The sequence below is a fragment of the Colossoma macropomum genome, unplaced genomic scaffold, assembly GCF_904425465.1.
Source record: "Colossoma macropomum unplaced genomic scaffold, Colossoma_macropomum, whole genome shotgun sequence".
In the NCBI taxonomy this organism is placed as follows: domain Eukaryota; kingdom Metazoa; phylum Chordata; class Actinopteri; order Characiformes; family Serrasalmidae; genus Colossoma; species Colossoma macropomum.
The window spans coordinates 9,064,721-9,085,444 of record NW_023494787.1 but is presented as its reverse complement, the minus strand read 5'-3'; the positions used below and the strand labels follow the sequence as shown (position 1 = coordinate 9,085,444).

General features: G+C 41.0%; 1 protein-coding gene across 1 annotated transcript in view; it reads left to right on the top strand.

Moving 5' to 3' along the window:
* The window catches only part of LOC118805334 (RNA binding protein fox-1 homolog 3-like), a 132,069-nt gene that overhangs the window by 87,948 nt on the left and 23,397 nt on the right, over positions 1-20,724 (top strand). Inside the window, exons 5-9 of the mRNA XM_036566061.1 lie at positions 3,795-3,887; positions 4,692-4,752; positions 5,148-5,201; positions 18,683-18,815; positions 19,851-19,890. Of these exons, the coding sequence (XP_036421954.1) occupies positions 3,795-3,887; positions 4,692-4,752; positions 5,148-5,201; positions 18,683-18,815; positions 19,851-19,890 (381 nt within the window). The remainder of the gene's footprint in view (positions 1-3,794; positions 3,888-4,691; positions 4,753-5,147; positions 5,202-18,682; positions 18,816-19,850; positions 19,891-20,724) is intronic.

Below are 20,724 nucleotides of genomic sequence, written 5' to 3'. Positions count from 1 at the left end.
TGGAGGTTAGTGGGACACATTTTTTTTTCAAGCTTGTCAAGCATAATATCCTACCAACAACTTTAATGCAACATTACGGTCTGTATGTTTTGTTATTTGGGTAACAAAATATTCACACAGCACATTACCAAGAAAAGAGTCTCTCTCTCCTTAAGCTACACTGTTAATGTGTGAGTGTAGTAATAATTCTCTGCTTGGCTCTCAGGATGGTGTCAGAATTCTCATTTTGGACCTCAGGCCAAAAAGTTTAAGAATTCCTGACCTGCGACTTTTGAATTTGTACCACATACCTGATTAATAAGATGAACTGTAAAAGAAAGCATTCCACGATGAAGTGTTCTTGATTTTAATGTATGTGAATGTAAAAATTTGGCCATTTCTGTTGATTCATTCATCCTGAAGTGTTCACACAATGTAAAGGACAACTGGAAAATACCGTAAAACATATAGACAGCAGTGATATCTTGGTTCATCACTGTAAATACAGCTGAATGTTTATCTATTTTTGGGGGGATTGTTTTGGGGAGTCCAGTTGTTTCTCTCTCTCTCCCTCTCCTCTCTCTTTCTCTCTCTCTCTCTCTCTCTCTCTCTTTCTCTGTATGTGTGTGTGTGTGTGTGTGTGCGTAGGATTCTCCAGTCATTCTATCAGTCCCCCCACAGCTAGACAAGATTAAGCACTGGATAAATCTGCCTCCTCCTCTGCAACAAGCATTTATTGTTTGTGCCCTACAAAGCCCATTACCCATGATGCCTTGCTCCCCTCGCCACCAGCGTGGCGGTATAATGAACCTAGCGGGCCATTAATAAACAATCTATTTCCTATGACGCTTCGGCAATTTGCATTCAATATGTTTGTCTCCTTTGAAAAATAGCGACTCCTTTCCCCCTCCGTGTAAGCTAATTATTTGTGCATGATAAGAAAAAAAAGTGAGAAAGGAGCAGGGAAAAAAAGATAGAGAGGCCAGGCACAGCAGTGAGAAATGTCCAAAGGATTAATTTTGCCCTCAATGCCTTTTCTGAATTTATTTCTTTATCTTTTCTTTCGCTCTCTTGCTCTGCCTGCCAACCCGACCTCTCTCTCTGACTCCCTCAGGAAAGTTAAGCTGTTATTTATGTCAAAACACAAGGCCCTGAGACTCTGGTCGAGTTGTTCATTCCTTATGTGTTATGATGTATAGCTGCATTATCAACCTTCTATTGTCATACTTTCTGCCTATGAAGTCAGAGTAGCCTTAGATTTTCTTATGTGATGAAGAGTTTGAATCTCTCATTCTCATTTTTTCTGACTTGCTGTGTTGAAAATGGTCCCTTTATCACTATTGCCCAAATAGTCGTGTGTACAACACTGTTATCACTATCACTAGCCTCTACAGTGGAGCACTATACAGAGCTCTATTACAAGGAACATAAATGGTCCCCTATTCACTGTTCCTTAAATCAGGAGCACTATATAGAACACTATTATAGGGCGCAGAAATGGTCCCCTAATCACTATTCCCTAAATCAGGAGCACTATATAGAGCACCATTGTAGGCAACAGTCCCTTAATCACTGTTCCCTATCCTTGGAAATCACAAACACTTCTATAGGGAACAGAAACGGCCCTTAATCACTTTTCTCTGCATTGGGAAGTGAAGAGCCATATGTAGAACTCTATTATCTACATTGGAACACTATATAGAACACTTTTACCAGGAACAGAATGATGCCCTAAGTGTTCCCTACATTGGAAAATGAAAAGCATTATATAAAACACTGTTAAAAGCAATAGAAATGGACCCCTGATCACTATTTCCTAAATCAGAAGCACTATATTATGCATTATTAGAGAACAGAAATGGTCCCCTGATCACTATTCCCTAAATTATAAAATCAAGACCACTAAACAGGAAACAGAAATGACCCTATTCATTATTCTCTACATTGGAGCACTGTACAGAACTCTTTTACAAGAAGTAGAAATGATCCACTAATCAATTTATCCTAAACCAGGAGCAAAATTTAGAGCACTATTATAGGGACCAGAGATGGTCCTCTAATTACTCCTCCCTACCTTAGAAAATCAGTACTACTAAACACTGATCAGGCATAACATTATGACCACCTCCTTGTTTCTACGCTCATTGTCCATTTTATCAGCTCCACTTACTATATAGGAGCACTTTGTAGTTCTACAATTACAGACTGTAGGCCATCTGTTTCTCTGCATACTTTGTTAGCCCCCTTTTACCCTGTTCTTCAGTGGTCAGGACCCCCATGGACCCTCACAGAGCAGGTATTATTTGGGTAGTGGGTCATTCTCAGCACTGCAGTAACACTGACGTGGTGGTGGTGTGTTAGTGTGTGTTGGGTGGTCTGAGTGGATCAGACACAGCAGTGCTGCTGGAGTTTTTAGACACCTCAGTGTCACTGCTGGACTGAGAATAGTCCACCAACCAAAATATATGCAGCCAGCAGCGTCCTGTGACCACTGATGAAGGACTAGAGGATGACCAACACAAACTGTGCAGCAGCAGATGAGCTACTGTCTCTGACTTTACATCTACAAGTTGGACTGACAAGGTAGGAGTGTCTAATAGAGTGGACAGTGAGTGGACACAGTGTTTAAAAACTCCAGCAGCACTGCTGTGTCTGATCCACTCATACCAGTACAACACACACTAACACACCACCACCATGTCAGTGTTACTGCAGTGCTGAGAATGATCCACCACCCAAATAGTACCTGCTCTGTGTGGGTCCATGGGGGTCCTGCCCACTGAAGAACAGGGTAAAAGGGGGCTAACAAAGTATGCAGAGAAACAGATGGACTACAGTCTGTAACTGTAGAACTACAAAGTGCACCTATATGGTAAGTGGAGCTGACAAAATGGACAATGAGTGTAGAAACAAGGAGGTGGTCATAATGTTATGCCTGATCGGTGTACGACTATGTTTTGAGAATGATCTCAACACATAATGTTAAAGATCTCATAGTGTTTCGGTATTGATCTCTCCATGTTTTGGTAATGATCTCAGTGTTTTTGTAATTATCTCACCATGGTTTGATAGTTTGATAGATCAGCATGTTTTATTAATTATCTCACCATGTTTCACTGTTTCATTGTATTTTGTTTTGATAATGACTTCGCTGTGTTTCGTTAGTGATGACTTTGCCATGTTTTGGTAATGACCTCATGATGTTTTAGTAATGTCCCTCCCATGTTTCACTGTTTCATTGTATTTTGTTAGATAATAACCAGACTGTGTTTTGGTAATGGTCAAAACGTGTTTTGATAATGACCTTGCCATGTTTTGGTAAAGACCTCATCATGTTTCAGGAATGACTTCCCCATGTTTTTTAATGAGCATACAATGTTTCATTTATGACGTCATTATATTTTGGTAATAACCACATTATATTTTAGTAATGACCTCACCATGTTTCAGTAATGACCTCACTATGTTTCAGTTATGACTTTACCATGTTTCAGTATTGACCTCAATGTTTCAATAATGACCTTACCATGTTTCAGTAATGACCTGTTGGGTAATGGCCTCACCTTGATTTGGTAATGGCCTCACCATATTTTGGTAACCTCACCATGTTTCAGTAGTGATCTCACCATGTTTGACCTCGCTGGGCTCTCCTCGCTTAACTGCCTTTAATAACACCAGTTCCTTCCTGCTGCTTTCTACTTGCTGCTGTTCACCATGCTGTGCTCCCTCTCTTCTTATCTTTTCCCTCTATGTAAATAACCGTTCCCTTCATTTCTTTTGTATTTCTCTCTCTCCTTCACTGCATTCATCTTCAGGGCTTTGGGTTTGTAACTTTTGAAACGAGCACAGATGCAGATCGAGCGCGGGAGAAACTAAACGGTACTATCGTAGAGGGACGCAAGATTGAGGTGCTTTTCCCTTTTTTCCTTACTCTTCTCTTTCTCCCTCTTTTTCTCTCTCCATTGCCTGCTGCTGTTTTTCCCTGAACGCTCTTAAGTGTGTATGTGGGTGCGCGTGCATTTGTGTGACAAAGACATCCCGAATGCCATTTATCAGAGTGGTTTGTTACCTTATATCCCCAAAAGAAAGACAAGAAGTTTGGGATGAGTGTGTCATCCTTGTCGCTCATTGGAGAATGCTTGCATGGAATCAACCAGTCTGTATGTTGACCATATTTGGACAGAAACCCTGAATATGACTGACCTCAGTTTATATCATTTTATTATCATTTTTGTCATCGGTGTGTCATTTTTTTTATTTATTACTTGGCATGAAACAGAACCATTAGACAGCTAGAGAGTTATTAAAATACTTTGCTCTTTCATTTTATGCCAGAAATCAATACCAGTGCTGCTATTTTCAGTTTGAATGGATTTATCATTTTATTTATTTTATATTGTATGGTGCTACACACATGCTGCCTCTCCTCTATAATTGCAGTGGCTCAGCATGTGTCATTAGGCCCAGAGTGGGTCAAATGAAGCTGAATAAAACCAGGAGGGGACGCAGAGTGTTCTTCATTTCAGTGCTGATGATCACGCATGTTGTGCTTGCACAGAGATTGTACACTATTTAGTACAATATGTGCTTGTGCTGTTGTCTCGGTAATCACAGAGTAGTGATTCAGTAGTATCTCTTTCTCACTCTCTCTCCCCTTTTGCTTTCTCTCTCTCCTTCTCTCTCTATCTTTTCTGTGTTTTTCTGTGAAACAGGTGAATAACGCCACAGCGAGAGTGATGACAAACAAAAAGGCAGCTAACCCATACACAAACGGTACAGGCTTCTTCATTCATATCAGTTACAGAGCAGAAATCATCCTTTATCAGTTAAAGTATCTGAAAGTAAGATTGTACTTTTAGGGCTAATTGCACTCTGTCTAACCCAGTAGAACTGTTATCTGAATATTACTGTGAAATTTATCATGGCTGTGTTCATCAAGGACAACAAACATGAAACATTTAAATGCATAGCATTAAATCACAATAGATTCTGTTCTGATTACCAAATTTTCAGGAGTAATTCACTCTAAAATGAAAAAGGCAATTTTATTATAACTAATTGCATCATACTAATTGGTAGAATCTGGCTTCCATTCACTTTTGAGATATTCTGTTGATTTCCCAGTGTGCTCTCATGTTTAATTTCTTATCTGTTTTTGTGGCTTGCAGGCTGGAAGCTGAATCCCGTGGTGGGAGCCGTTTACGCCCCTGAACTCTACGCAGGTGAGGGATGTCTCTATAGTATACACTCCTTCCTTGAACTTCCCCTCACTGTCAGTTTTGTGAGCTCCACCTACCTTACAGGTCCTCTATACAGGTGTACTACTATAAACTTTAGACCATCTGGTGCAAATGTATCAGGTACTGTGGTTTTGCTGGGGGTCATTGCTAGGTTTAGAGCGCTCTTTCACTCAGAAATACCCAGCCAAAGGTGTTTCTGTGGTCAGAAAGTTATCCCTCTGTGCTCCATGAACACACCCATGCATCAAATTTGGTGTTTCTATATAAGTTTCTCTATTTTTGTGATAATACAGTGCTGAAATATGGTTCAAACATTTCCTGAATCTGTAGAGTCACCGTTTCGATTCCATCTTAAAACATGATCGTACATGTCTCACATTCTGAGTTATGAAGCTATGAAAAGGGGCTGAGATACACGTCATCTGCCTTTCACTGTGTGTAATTGGTGGATTTGTGTGTCCGTCTACATTTCGTGTGAAATCGACCGATGGACACTCAGGAAATCACAGAGGACTTCATCACATCGGAAACCCTTCATTCTTTATTCAGTCCACATTGGTGACACGTGAAATGGTGTGTTTACAGCCGCTGAAGTTGCTGCAGCAGTTTCATGTATGACAGTAGTAACAAAGATAAAAGAGGATTTTGATATGAAACAGTCGTGCAAGAGCCTTTAAAGGTGAATTTAAGAAGATATGAAAAATCAGGAAAATGCCCTCAGACCCCAGCAGGTTAATCACAAGCTAACTTAGAGAATATTAGATATAAAATGATCCACTTGCATAAGGGAAGAAAAAGTCAAAGGAAAATAAGTGGAAAAAACAGGATTTTCCAAAACTGGAGTTCAAAAAATGATCAAATGATACAGACAAAATGGGACTACTAGCAACTGTGCAAGACCTGGTAGACCACTAGAACTGTCACCATCAGATAAACAGTGCTTAAGGCTTTTATCTGTGAGTGAGAGGAGAAGATCAAGCTCCACAGAGACAAAATAGAAGAGCATTGTCAAATCAACCAATGAAGCTGCTGATTTTGTCAGAACAATGGACTGGCCGCCCCGGAGTCCAGACCCCAACATTGTTGACTGTGTTTAGGATTACTTGGTGAGGTATGGTGAGGCAGAAAATGCAATCAATGTCTAGGACTGAAAACAGGTTTCCTAAAAAGAATGTAAGCTGTTATAAAGGCAAAGAGTGGACACGCCCTATACCCTACATAGCCCACATACAGATATATATAGATGACAACACAATGTGAAGGGCAGCACTGTGCTCAAATACTGCAGAAAAATACAAACTGAAATGGAGATACAGGACAGCAACATCCTGTGTCCAGAATCTGACCACTGATGAAAGACTAGAGCATGACTAACACAAACTGTGCAGCAGCAGATGTGCTATCATCTCTAACTTTACATTTATAAGGTGGATCAACAAGATGTAGAAGAGTGGACAGTGAGTGGACACAGTGTTTAAAAACTCCAGTAGACATCACTCCAGCACTGATGTGTCTTATCCACTTGTACCCACGCAACACACACTAACAAACACACCACCAATCTCACTGCAGTGCTGAGAATGATCCACCACCCAAATAATACCAGCTCTGTGGTGGGCTTGTGTCCTGATCATTGATGAACAGGGTAAAAGGAGGGGCTAACAAATTATACAGAGAAGCAGATGAACTACACTCTTGTAGAGCTACATGCTGCATCTGTATGGTAAGATGAGCTGATGAAATGGACAATGAGTGTAGATACAGTACATGAGCACGGTGCAGTTTACATTATCCTGTGCTCACAAATGCACATATATGCAAGTGTTTATATGCTGTGCGTACATATATCCAAAAGCACAATAGCACAGAATGCAGGCACTTACACATGAATAGACTGATAGACTGGATGGAGTGTGTGTGATAAGAGCTTGTGGTTGCAGGTTGTAGGCTGGTCTGTGTTGGTATGATTTGATCTAACTCACATGCTGGACACTCGTGGTTCACTCTGGCTTCACCCTTCCCCTCCAGCTAAGCTGGAAAAAATCACAACCGCAGAATACAGCAGAGATGTATGTGTGGAGCAGCTCTGTTATCAGCGGGTTGAGTGCGCTATAGCGTGGCGGGATTTGCAGAGTGCAGCAGATTGACTTTTACAGGAGGAACTGCAGTCTCTCTCTCTCTACTCTTTCACTCTGCCTCTCTCCCTTCCTTCTTTATACTCTCTCTTTCCTCTTTCTTTCTTCCTCTCATTCCTCTTTCTTGCTGTCTCTCTGTATTCTTCCTCTCTGCCCATTCTCTCTCCACTCTCTCTCTCTCTCTTTCTCTCTCTCCTCATTCCATTGTTTTACTCCCTCCTTTTTCTCTTTTTCACTCTGTCTACTCTCTCTCTCTCTCTCTGTTTCTCTCTGTCTCTCTCTCTCTCAAATGTGTGTGTGTGTGTGTGTGTGTGTGTGTGTGTGTGTGTGTGTGTGTGTGTGTTGTACGTGTTTAGATGAGGAGTGTGAGGGTGCGGTATTTCATTTGGAAGAAGTGCTGAGCACATTGAAGCTTTAACTGCTTCCCTTTCTGCTCATTAGGCTAAAATCTGTTCATTCCACAGACAGCTTTACAGCCCGACTCTAAATAACAACCTGACTCAAACCCTCCATCCATCACTTTAATACCAGCACCACACACACACACACACACACACACACTACACCTACTACACACACAACACACATACACTCTATACACACACTATATACACACACACCTACAACACACATAAAAACTACAGACACGCATCCTGCACACACACACAAAACACACAATACACAAACACATCCTACGAACACACACAAACACAATACACACACACTCACACTACATACAAATACTATACACACAGTATACACACTTAACACACACACAAACACTGTACACACACATACACACAATACCTACAGCAGACACATACAAACATACACACTACACACACACCAGATACATACACAGATGCACACCACACACACACTATATACACATCATCTTCTCATTTCTTTTCTTCCTCACTCTGCTTTTTTCTTTTTTCACACCCCCACTCCACACACACACACAGTCATATACAAACACACACACTGAGTCATATTCACTGACACTCTCGCCTCCATGCTTCCATGTGTGCAGATACACAGGTAAAAAGTGGATCAGGGTGGAAGTTGATTTGAAGATTTTTTGGGGTTTTTTTATCATTATTGCTTATGTTGCTGTAAGATAACATATATTACATATTAAGTCTTATTATTCAGTAACTACAGGGACTTCAGTGCAAACTGGTAGAGCTCCTCTTGGGTTATAGAAGTGTGTAATAAAACATTGGGCTTGCCCGTGGACCCTGGCCATTTAAGGGGTTAAACCTGTTTATTCCACAGTAGAAGTTACAACCTGTGGATGTCCATGTGGTCCACACATTGAAACGTTTTGGTATGGAGAATCTGAGCTTTGTGTGCTTCCATATTTTCTATCACTATATAAAGGTGCACACGGCTTGTTTTATTGTTGGATGCACTGTGAATTTTTTTCTGAGTGAGTGAGCAAGCTTGTTCAGAGCGCAGTTAGGATCAGTGGGTGCCTATTATTGACTGGATTTTTCAAAGTACTGAAAAAAATGACTGAGGTGATGACTTATATTCCCATTCAGGCATTTTCTTGTACAAAAATGCACTTAGTGAGAGAGGCTCAATAAAAGTCAACACATTTTTGGTTTTGATAGTTCAGTTAAATGCAACAAACAGCTTTATTAATAAATAAGAGTAAATGGTCACGTTAATTGGTCACATTTGAGTCAGTCTTAATGGCTTAACCCACCCCCTAACAAGTGCGTCCTGCTTCTTTTTAAGCGCAAAATGTGGTGCACCACATGCTTACAAAGGCACTGAATACCCGGCTTGCACTAAGTGGTGCCTATAAGCTTCCATTATTTGTTACCTACATTAGCCTTCAGTACAAAACTAAAGAAGCAAAGTTCAGACACCAAACATATCTTTACTAATCAACTAGATTTTGGGGGGAATAGTAGATATTCTCAGTATTTCAGTTTAAGGGCCTCCATTTTGCAGTGTGTGTGTGACATTTGTACATGCGTGTCTCTGTTTTTACATTCATATTGTAGGATTGTCACATAGTGCCTCAAATCCACAGATCATTACACACTTATTCAGAAACCCACACCATGTCAGAATGATGCGCGTACACTAACGCATGCATAATTACACACACACACACACACACACACACACACGCACATATACACACCATCTCTTTCACAGCATCTCATAAATCACAGAAAGCATTTTCCCGCGGTGCAGGCGGGGGGCTCTCTGCTGCTATGATTCATTGGCTGCTAATTTTTCAGCCCCTCTTGACACGGAGGCGCAGTTTTGCCAAGCCTAAACGGCAGCATATGCTAGCCAGCTGGGCCCAGGGAGACACGTTCTTTAATCCAAACCACCAAACAACAACCACCAGACTACAGAAATTACTGAGGCTTAAAGGAGAGAAAGAAACTGATACACTTTCAGAAAACGTTTGAGTTAAACCGTAGAAGACTAGAGATTTTTCTATACATTTCATTTACATTACATAGTTATTTATTATTCATAAGTAATTAAATTTTATCTAGTTAATGACATAGCTGCATAATTTATTATGTGTATTGATTTACATTACTTCTCACTTTTTCCAGATCGTTCTGATTTCATAAGATGACCAATGATTTTTTTCTTTCCACCAAATAAAACATAACAAGCATGACTCGGCTCAGCTCGACTCGACTCAACCCGACTCTATTCAACTCAACTTCTGTTCTCTCCGCTCCTCTGTTCTGTTCTCTTTTTGTTTATTTTCTTTTCCACTCCTTTCTTATCCTCTTCTCTGTTCTCTTGTCCACTCATTTCTTTTCTTCTTCACTCTTCTTCTTTCTTCTCTTCTCATTTTTTCTTTTCTCTTCATTTCTCTCTACTCTTCTTGTTCCTTTTCTTTTCCTCTCTTCTCTTCTCGTGTCTTCTTTTGTCTTCTCTTCCTTGGTTCATCAAAACACCACCAGAAATGCTTATCTGGAGCAGTGATTGCTCGCAGCACACAGTAAAAACACAGTAAAAACACATTGGTTTGAGGGCTCATTTGCATATTACAGATTTGTGTGACATAAATATCGCAAAGGCCAAAATTATGATACTCATCAACAAGGGATGTATTGTACAGCACTGCATGTGTCTTTGTTCTGAACTGCCTGACTGTGGCATTAAGGAGGGGACGTGAAAGTCTCTTGGCTGCATCAGCGGGGGTTTTCACGGCGCCACAACAGCCTTCTTCTTCTGCTGCTGTCTGCAACATAACCCTCCCCAGGAGCTCTGTGAGTAGAGAGGGGAGCAGATAGAGGAACAGAGAGGGAGCTGGGCATGCTCGCTGTGATTGGGTTCCCTGTCTGTGGAGGGAAATGAAGTAATGCTCCAAAATGAGCTCCCTGAGAGTGGGGCATCTCTAGTTTTCTCTTCAGTACTGTGTGAGGCTTGTTTATCAGATTGCAAGTCATCCACTGAGGCTGTCTCAGTGTGTGTGTGTGTGTGTGTGTGTGTGTGTGTGTGCATATAAGGCAGAGTAACTGTACTTTTTGGATTGTTTTGTACAATTTGAAAATGCCAGCTTCTCTTTACATGGTGCGAAGCTTCATAATGACCAGACCAATATAAATAGTTAATATATCTCCTTGCATTATCCTTTGGAATCCTGCAGGGACAACAACAACCCCACTGCACCCGTTTTATTAAAATGATGGCCAGAAGCCGATCGTTTGTCATAGAGAGATGTTGTAAAATGCTTTAGATTCATAAAGCTTCAGCAAAAAAGACGAGTGTGGAATGGTTTCTTTACAATTTGTGATGAACATTTCAATGGTCTAAAGAAAACTAGACAACATATGCTCATTAAAATCACATACATTTTCAGTCATTTGCTTACTTGCATGAGCTAATGACATCTTAAGTTTCACTTCATCAATGTCATTGCTTTGGGGGGAGGGGGTATGGGGGGTGTAAGTGATGTAAGAGCACTTACTTTGCTTTTTTGCAGTCTCTTCACACGTTATTTTGAAGTCGAAAAACCAACGTTTATTTCACTGACACAGTAACAGAATAACGCATCATTTTCAAGCCATCATTAAATGAGTGTCAAGTCATCTATTTAACAGTTGCTAAATGTGAAACAGTGCTGCTAACTAGCAGAGAGGAGCTGGTTAGCTTTAGCTTAGTTAGCATGATAACTGCTTCCCTCACCAAAGAACATGTTTCATGCTGGCTAACTAAAACACTGACACAAGGTTACATTATAATGATTCAAATCTGAGGAAGTGAAGTCAAGCAACTGGTGTTAAATTGACAGAAAGGTGAAATTAAACCTGTTATCTGGTGTTTGGATCTGTAGCCTGATAGCCTTATAGTTAGCTTAGCAAGCAGACTGCAGTACCACACATTACAGTACAGGCTTGGTTCTGGCTAACTGATGCTCTTCTGAAACAAATGGCAATGGTAACATTTTGGCTAAGCTTATAGTAGCTTTATTAGCTGACCAAATGTGCCACACATCACAGCACGGGTTTGGTTCCAGCTTGCTGATCTAAAATGAAACTGAACATATTCCGTAGTTTGTGTAGCTTATAGCCGTTACTGACTGTCATGCTTAGTTTTTCCTGGCTCTGATTTTTTCCCTCTTTCTACCAGTGCCATCTTTCAGTGAGCTCCCATGCCACCAATCAGTGAGCCTCTCTAACATGTAACAGAGTAGAATGTGGATATTTAGCCGTTCAGGGGTTGAATAGAAGTTTGACACGTCATAATTTTGAAATACTGTCATGTTTTAAATACTGTTGTCATTTTTAAATACTGCAGTACACCTTATTACTGTTATACTGCCCAACTCTAGACAGCTGTCTGTGATTCAGAACCATGAGCAGCTGTCTGGGATTCAGCACCATCAGCAGCTATCTGTGATTCAGCACCATGGACAGCAGTCTGTAATTCAGAGCCATGGATAGTGGTCTGAGATTCAGCATCACGGACAGCGCACTGCAATTCAGAACCATGGGCAGCTCACTGTGATTCAGAAACAAGGGCAGGAGTCTGGGATTCAGCACCATGGATAGCAGTCTGTAATTCAGAGCCATGGATAGCTGTCTGTGATTCAGAACCATGGACGTTCTCTGTGATTTTGAACCATGAGCAGCTGTCTGGGATTCAGCACCATGGACAGCAACTGAGTTAGCTAATGAAGTGTCTTATTCACATGATTCTGAAAGGAAGCACTTTAGTTCAAAAAGTGCCAATTGTCTGAATGATGTGAAGCATTTCGACATGGTGTACAGTTAATGCACAGATGTCATTCTCTCGCTCTGCATGTTTAAAATAAATAACAACCATTGATGATCCTCTCTGGTCCTCAGCAAGAGGAGAGTGGAGAAAATGAGAGCAATGAGAGAGACTTAATTCCACACAGATCCTGTCTGAGCACCCTTAACACTTAAACAAACCCTCGTGTTGTCGCTGTGTATATATGTGTCTGCTTGAAGTAGATAATTAAGCACTAGCTGTTGATTAGATGAGGTTGTTCTTATCCCCGGATTAGATGCGCAGAACATCGTGATTCAAACAGCGAGCATCAAAGAGATGGGGTAGGATCCCCACTGGCTGCTTCAGAGGCTCCAAGCTTTTCCGGGCAGGGAAAACCAGAGAGCAGCGGAGTGTTGTGTTCCAGCGAGAGGGAAAACACACACTCTGGCTCTGACACATGTGATGGATGAGGTAGCAATGTAGTACGGCCCTGCTCTTTGCCCTCCAACACACCTCCTGGATTTTTCTATCTGTTTCCACTGAAGCTTCCGGACTGTGGAGGCTTCAGGGTGTCATATCTGTGCTCAAAGACTGTTTCCTTTATTTATTTATTTATTTGGTTATTTATTTATTTTCCTGCTTTGGTGGCTTTTGCTGCCTTTCACACGTTTCCGTGGCTCAGTGTGTCAGTAGAGTTTTGATTTATGGGTTATTATTGAGGCAGCGCACCCTATCACCAGATCAGTACCAATACGCAGTCACATACATCACACACCTTACGGTGCGTAGCAGACAGACATGCAGGCAGCAGAGGGCTGAGTTCAGGAAACTGCTGGGAGGAGGAATCTATCACTGACGCTGCCATAGTTCCACTACTGTTCTAGAGGTCTGTTCTTGCATTCTGCTGTAATTCTGTATTTCTTTAATGCAGTTTTAGAGTTCTGATGGCATTCTGGAATTCTGTACTGAACTTTTGATCCAGCTCCTAAGTTCTGATGCAGTTCTGGGCCTTTGTTCTTGAATTCTGGAATTCCGATGGTTGTTTTTGCTGCAGTTCTAGATATGAATTCTTGATTACTTCTGCAAACCTGTCCTTGGGTTCTGCTGCAGTTCTGGAATTATGTTCTGCAGGTTTGGAATTTTATGCACTTTGAATGTTCTGTTCTCAAGTTCTGATTAAGTTCTGGTGTAGTTCTTTAAGATTAAGAGACCCTTATTAGTCCCACAACGGGGAAACCTCCGCAATTTCACCCATCCATGCAGTGAAACACCACATACATACTAGTAAAGACACACACACACACTATCGGCAGTGAGCACACTTGCCAGGAGTGGTGGGCAGCCCTATCCGCAGCTCCTGGGGAGCAGTTAGGGGATAGGTGCCTTTCTCAAGGGCACTTCGGTAACGTACTGTCGGCTCAGGGGATCGAACCGGCGACCTTCCGGTCACAGGGCTGGTTCTCTAACCTCCAGCCCACAACTGAGTTCTTACTCAATTCCAGAATCCTGTGATTAAATTTTAAAACAGATGCAGAGTTTTGTTCTGGAGTTCTGAAGCAGTTCTGGAATTTTCTTTTTGAAGTTCTGGAATTCTGATTCAGTTGATGTTTCTGCTGCATCTCTATTTCTATTTCATTCTCTAGTTCTTGGGTTCTTCTGCAGTGTTCTTGGATTATACCATAGTTATATCAGTTTTGGAGTTTTATGCACTGATGCTCTGTTGTGGAGTTCTAATGCAATTACAAAGTTCTGTTCTGGAATTCTGAGGCAGCTTTGGAATTCTGATGCAGTAGAGCTGGAATTGTGCTTTTGTGTTTTGGTTGGCCATTGGGGCTGCTGCCCCATTCTTGATTGTATTGTCTATCAGTAACAGGGCAGAGGTGAAGCTGAAGGTCAGTGGGGTAAGATGGGGTGGGGTGAGGGTGCAGCTGAAGCAGGGATTGTCATTTCTGGATCAGCCCTAAAGTCTGAAGGAGGCAGAGCGGAGAGAGAGAGGGACTGAGAAAGATGAAAGAGGAAAAGACAAAGCAAAAAAAAGCAGGAAAAAGAGTGAGACAGATAAAGGGAAGAGAGACCAAGTTGAAAAAAGGAAGAGACAGAGATGGAGAGAGAGAAGTTCAGAAAGAAAGATGAAAGAGAAAAGTTAGGCAAGGGGAGAGAGAGAGAAAGAGAGAGAGAGAAAGGTGGGCGTTTTCTCCATGATAAGCTGCAGTACGTAGCATGTATTACAGTGTCTCTAATAGAGCCCAGCGCTGAGGGCAGAAGGCATTAAACTCTCTCTCACTGCAGGCCTGATCATTCGTCTCTGTTGTCAGCTTTATGGGTTCAGGTGGCTAACACATACTTCACTTACACCTGCTCAACCTAAACTAGTTTAGATCTTAGATCTCAACACCAAACACCAGTTTGTCAAACTCAGGACTTGGGTTTGTCCAAAATTTTAGAGTAAGGCTAACTGTGTTAATACTGTAATATTGAAAAACTTTATATACAAGTATTGAGCATTTTATATTAGATTGAGTTTAGTTGTCCAGTTCCTTACAATACCCTGAAATTGGTGGGATAAAAACTGTTATGCATGAGTAACAACAGCTGTGATTCCTACATGGTTCACCAAATACAGCTGCCAACACTTCAATGTCATTCAGTTATTCAGAGGTTTCATTTGAAATCCAACTTAAGTAGCCAAAATGAAATTGTTTGGATGTTGTACGCAATGTTGCTGTCATATCAAAATCTTGTAACCTTTCTTTTTACGTTGTGCTAACATTGCATGAGAAATGGACCAATAGAAATAACCCCATATTAACTGGAATAGAATCTGGGGTCTCATTTTATTTGGATAGCCCCCTACAGATGCTCAGATTATTGGTGATCCTACATGGTGATTCTCATCAGGGTTACGGTTAGGATTAGTGCCTAGGTTAGGTTTAGGACCAGAGCATTAGGATTAGGTTTCAGTCAGTATGAAGGTTAGGGATAGACTTAAAAGAACTTGGTGTATGTGTTTCTCATGCTCAGCAATGCTCATAGCTGCATGCTAAATGGAGCTAAATGGCTAAAAACAAAAATTAAACTTGTTTTTAACCATTTATGTTGGGCTTTCCTTTAATTTTGGAGAGTAGAAGGATGCATTCTATTAAAAAATCTAAGAAAACTTAACAGTATCTTTCTGTTTTTCTACAGCAAGCAAGCTTTGGGTGGTAGGACGCTAGCATTACTGCTACTGAGTGTTGATTGGTTGGCGAGCTGATCAGCTTATTGGCTGAGTGAAGCGATTCACTCTCACTGACGTCATAAACATCGGACACTGTTAGAAATTCCTATAAATGGAGTTCAAACGCACCCAGAAAACAGTGTTTAAATATTTTATGCTGCTCTGTGTTTAGAGACTTTTCCTGTTTCTTTATAAAAAAGGATTAAGCATTTACCAACTATGATTTTTGCATAGAAGCTCCATAGCACCCCATTTGTTGTTTGGACTCACTAGGGAACACCCTCTAGTGTTTGAGGAACCCAAAAGACATTATTAAGTGTCTGTTCTCACTATACATTCTCTGACCATGTGGACCAATCACAGTCAGGGGGAGGTCTCAGAACAGATGACATGATTAGGAGTTCTCTTTAGCAGCCAGTGCACACCACACCATAACTGAAACCATTTAGTTGTTTTGCTTTGAAATGTCTATTTTATTTGCAATGTACCTTCAGCTTTAGGTTCAAGGTTAAAGGTTACATTAGGATACATTTAAGACAAGATGCTTCTACAAAGCATTGCGAGTTCTGATGTAGTTCTGGTGCCATTTCAGCATCCTGTTATGGAGTTTTAATGCAGGGTTGGAGTTCTGTTGGAGGTCTGATGCAGTTCTGGAGGGATTCTGATGATTTCTTGAAATCTGGATGCCATTCTGGAAGTAAATTCTGGACTTTTGAAGTGGTTTTGAAGTTCTGATGCCATCCTGGGAATCCTGTTATGGAGATTTAATGCAGTTAAGGAGTTATTCTGGAGGTCCAATGCAGTTCTGGAGCTCTGATGATGATCTTTGATTGTTTTATGGAATTCAAATGTGGCAGCATCTATAATAGTCTATCTGTGTTAACTTATTTTCACCTAGAAAATCAACAAAACATGGAAATTGACCAGGGGTGTTCAAACTTTTCTATACAGCTGTACATTGCTTTCTTATAATTATTTTTAAGTCTCACGGTTGTCTTACAACATCAAAACATGACATTTCTTATCGTCATTCAGTCCCCACAAAGACAGGAATACATCATACACTCTCTCACATACACAAAAAGGAAGCCTCCTCCTGAGCCTCAGAGGCCTTTGTCCTCCCGCCCCTGTGCGGAGGTTTCAGTGCATCTCATCATCTCTCCCTCATGTTCAGCTGAACCTCAGGGCGCTGCTGTCTCACACACTTCAGAGAAACACTTCACTTCTCAATGGAGCTAACAACAAGAAACTCATACAGAGGAGGATGCTCAGTGAGTGGGGCTGTGTCCCCATTTATGCACATAGTGCCCTACTATGGGAGTGTTGGATGCAGTAAATAGGGCATGTTCTATCCTGCGCACCGTGATGCTTTGAGTAACTTATGGACAGAACCTCCGAACACAATAGAAATGTGGGAATAAATAAAAATGTAAAGCCACGTTCACACGCTGCTGTGTCTGATCAACTCGTACCAGCACAACACACACTAACACACCACCACCACATCAGTGTCACTTCAGTGCTGTGAATGATCTACCACCTAAATAATACCTGCTCTGTGGTGGACATGTGGGGCTCCTGACCACTGAATAACAGAGTAAAAGGCAATAAATATATATGCAGAGAAACAGATGGACTACAGTCTGTAACCATAGAGCTACAAGTGTTCTTGTATGGTAAGTGCAGCTGATAAAATGGACAAAGAGTGTAGATACAAGCCTGTGTAATTAATGAAGTGGCCGGTTGGAGTATATTATATAGTATTTTGAAGTCTGGGTTTCTTGTATAACCATCATGGGGCTATTTCTGTTCACAATTAAGGGCTTGTTGAATATCAGGTTTATTTTCTAAACTATACAAACTAGACATTGAACATAAGATCGGTTATACTTGCAGATTTATCTGGCACAGAGGCTCATAAGGGGAGGTGTGCAAAAGGCTGTTCCATAAAAAATGTGTTCCCTTCCCCCTCTTCCCTCTCATAGCTAATGTATTCTGTCATAAAGGGAGCACAAGAACATCTTCTTTAACTCTTACATGCCTACGCCCAGTCTCTAGTGACCTGTGACCTCATTTCATCCCTTGTACCTCATCCATTTTGTTCAGATATCTGTCTTACAGAATATAGTAATGTTGTGTTACTGTCGATATATTTTGACAGTTTTACACTATCAACACAATGGTCTACATTTGATCTGAGTTAGTTACTGTGGATCACTGTAAACAGTAACTGTAACTCAGAAATTGTTGGCATTTTTGCTGTTCACAGTCCAAGTAATCAGACGCATTCAATGATGTTGAGATCTGGACTCTGGGGAGGTCAGTCCATTGTCCAGTAGCTTCTGTGTTTGATTTGCAACTTTTCTTTTTTGTCTTATTTCCTTTTCTCAGTAAGGGTTTCTTAATAGCTGCACATCCTTTCAAACCCATAGCATTGTCTTCTCACAGTGGAAGGATAGAGTGTCTGTGTGTGTGTGTCTGTGTGTGTGTCTGTGTGTATGTGTTTCAGATCTGAAGTAAGAGTGGAGCTTGATTTTCTCCACTCTTTCAAAGATGAAAGATGCTTTAAGTGCTGTTTATCTGATGGGGACATCGTTGGTGGTCTACCAGGTCTTGCACGGTTGTTAGGAGTCCCATTTTCTCTGTAGCTTTTAAATAATTTTTGAACACCTGTTTTGGAAACTCCAGCTTTTGTGCTTATTTTGCTTTGACTTTCCTCCTCCTTATGCAAGTGAATTATTTTGTATTGAATGTTCTCAGAAGCATCTCCTGAAAAAGGAGCTTAATTGTGGTTTTGACTGGAAAATGAATAAATAAATGACTTTTCTGACTTTTTTATATCAATCTCCTCTCTCTCCCTCCCTCCCTCTCTCTTTCTGCAGTAACAGGTTTTCCCTATCCCCCAGCTGGAGCTGCAGTAGCGTATAGAGGCGCTCAGCTCAGAGGGAGAGGACGAGCTGTTTACAACACCTTCCGCACAGCAGCGCCACCACCACCCATACCAGCCTACGGAGCGTGAGTGTTTCACAAATACACATGGGCAAAAATATTAGAGACAGAAAGAAACAAAAGAAAGATAGAGGACAGTGAGAGAAAGAGAGAGAGAGATAAGGATGAGAGTTGGAGGAATATAGAGCGGAGAGCACATAGGGGAGTAAAAAAAGAGTGAGAGAGACTCAAGTGTGCACTGTGCTCTATATTCCATGTTGTAATCATGACACAGATGAATAAACTAGCCCTAGTTTACACATTAGAGCCAACTTGCATAATATAGGAGCTATACTGTCTCTTACACACACACATAAACACACACACACACACACAGGTGCGCACCCCATCCATCTCTGTAAATCTCAGCGCTCCTCCTCTGCACCAAAGTGATTTGTCTTCACGTCACATGAGCGCATGACTGCAACCAAAACTCCTCCACTTTCTCATCCATCCATCCTCTCTTCCTTTCTTTCTCCATCCCTCCTCTCGTTTTACTAGAGTCAGTACACTTCTTTTACTTCTTTTCTCCCTCCGTAACTAAATGTAAATGTACAGTCTTCTCCCGACAATGTATAGCATGAAGAAAAAAGGAAAAAATCATGACAGAGGTTTTTAATGTATTTGGATCAAACAGAATCAGAATCTCTCTCTCTCCCTGTCAGTTCAGTTCAGCAGTGCTCGCATCTTATATTAATGCTGAAACAATTAGCAGTAAACTTAAATAGGGAAAAGAAATGTCAATTGAAAACAGGTTATGAAGAACATTATTCTCTCTCCCTCTCCTTCTTCTCCCTCCCTCTTATAGATATATATATATCCCTGTGTGTACAAACTGAACAATCCTATATATATTTTTTTCTCCCTTTTCCGTTTCTTACTCACTTCTCCCTCTCGATTCAGTTCAGTTTAGTTCAATTTAGTTCAATTTAGTTCAATTCAGTTTAATTCAGTGTAGCTCAAATGGCAAGTACAACGTTGTTAAAGCACTGAAGTTTGTCACTGAGCATACTTAGTCACAGTAATATAATAATCTCTCTCGTTCTTTCTCCCTCCTCACAGAGTGGTCTATCAGGATGGTTTCTACGGCGCTGAGATCTACGTGAGTAGTGTTGTGTTTCCCCGACAGAAATGGTAACTGAGAGAGAGAGAGCTAGAGAGAGTTTTTGTCCGGATGTCTGTGTCTCTGTGAGTGTAACATAACTCCAGGATTGCCCCGACTTTATTCTCCGAAAACCCAAAGCCCAGTCAGTCTGCCCCCACCCCCACCCTCACCACCAAGAAACACCACAACCAAACTCTAACCTTCCTCAGCTTACCCCATTACACATACACACAGGGATGAGGATGAGATCAGTGTCTGGCTCTGGTGTTGGATCAGTCTCACCGCTCACCACAGTCCTCTGCTTAGTGGGCCGCACAGATATGAAATTAAAGCCCTAACCCATCTCGTACCAACAATTTAAGACCCGACTGACCAGGCCTGTGTGATTCTGCTATGTTTGAAATCTGAACCCAACCCAAACACACTCGCACTACAGAGATGGATTATCACTGACAACTGAACATATAGTTCTTTGCTTTGTTACTAAGTGCTAGAGAAAAAGTTAAGCAAGAGAAAATGGGATGGGATGAGCTGGTATTCACATCTGTAATATGCTGGCAATGTTTATTATCAGTATATTTCTGTTGTTGGTCGTATCTGGCAGAGCATTGACCTGCCTAGAGTGTCCAAGTAACAAAAATGGGCCGAGTTAAATAATAAATGCCGAAAGATGCCAAACCATACCTGATAAATAAATGACCAGTTCATTTGATAAAATACCACTTTACTATTTAATTCACATGCAATTTCATCAGCTTTCTTTTTATAAAACAGCATTTTGATATGTTGAAGAATGATAAAAACACGGTTCATCAAATTCACAGTTTTAAT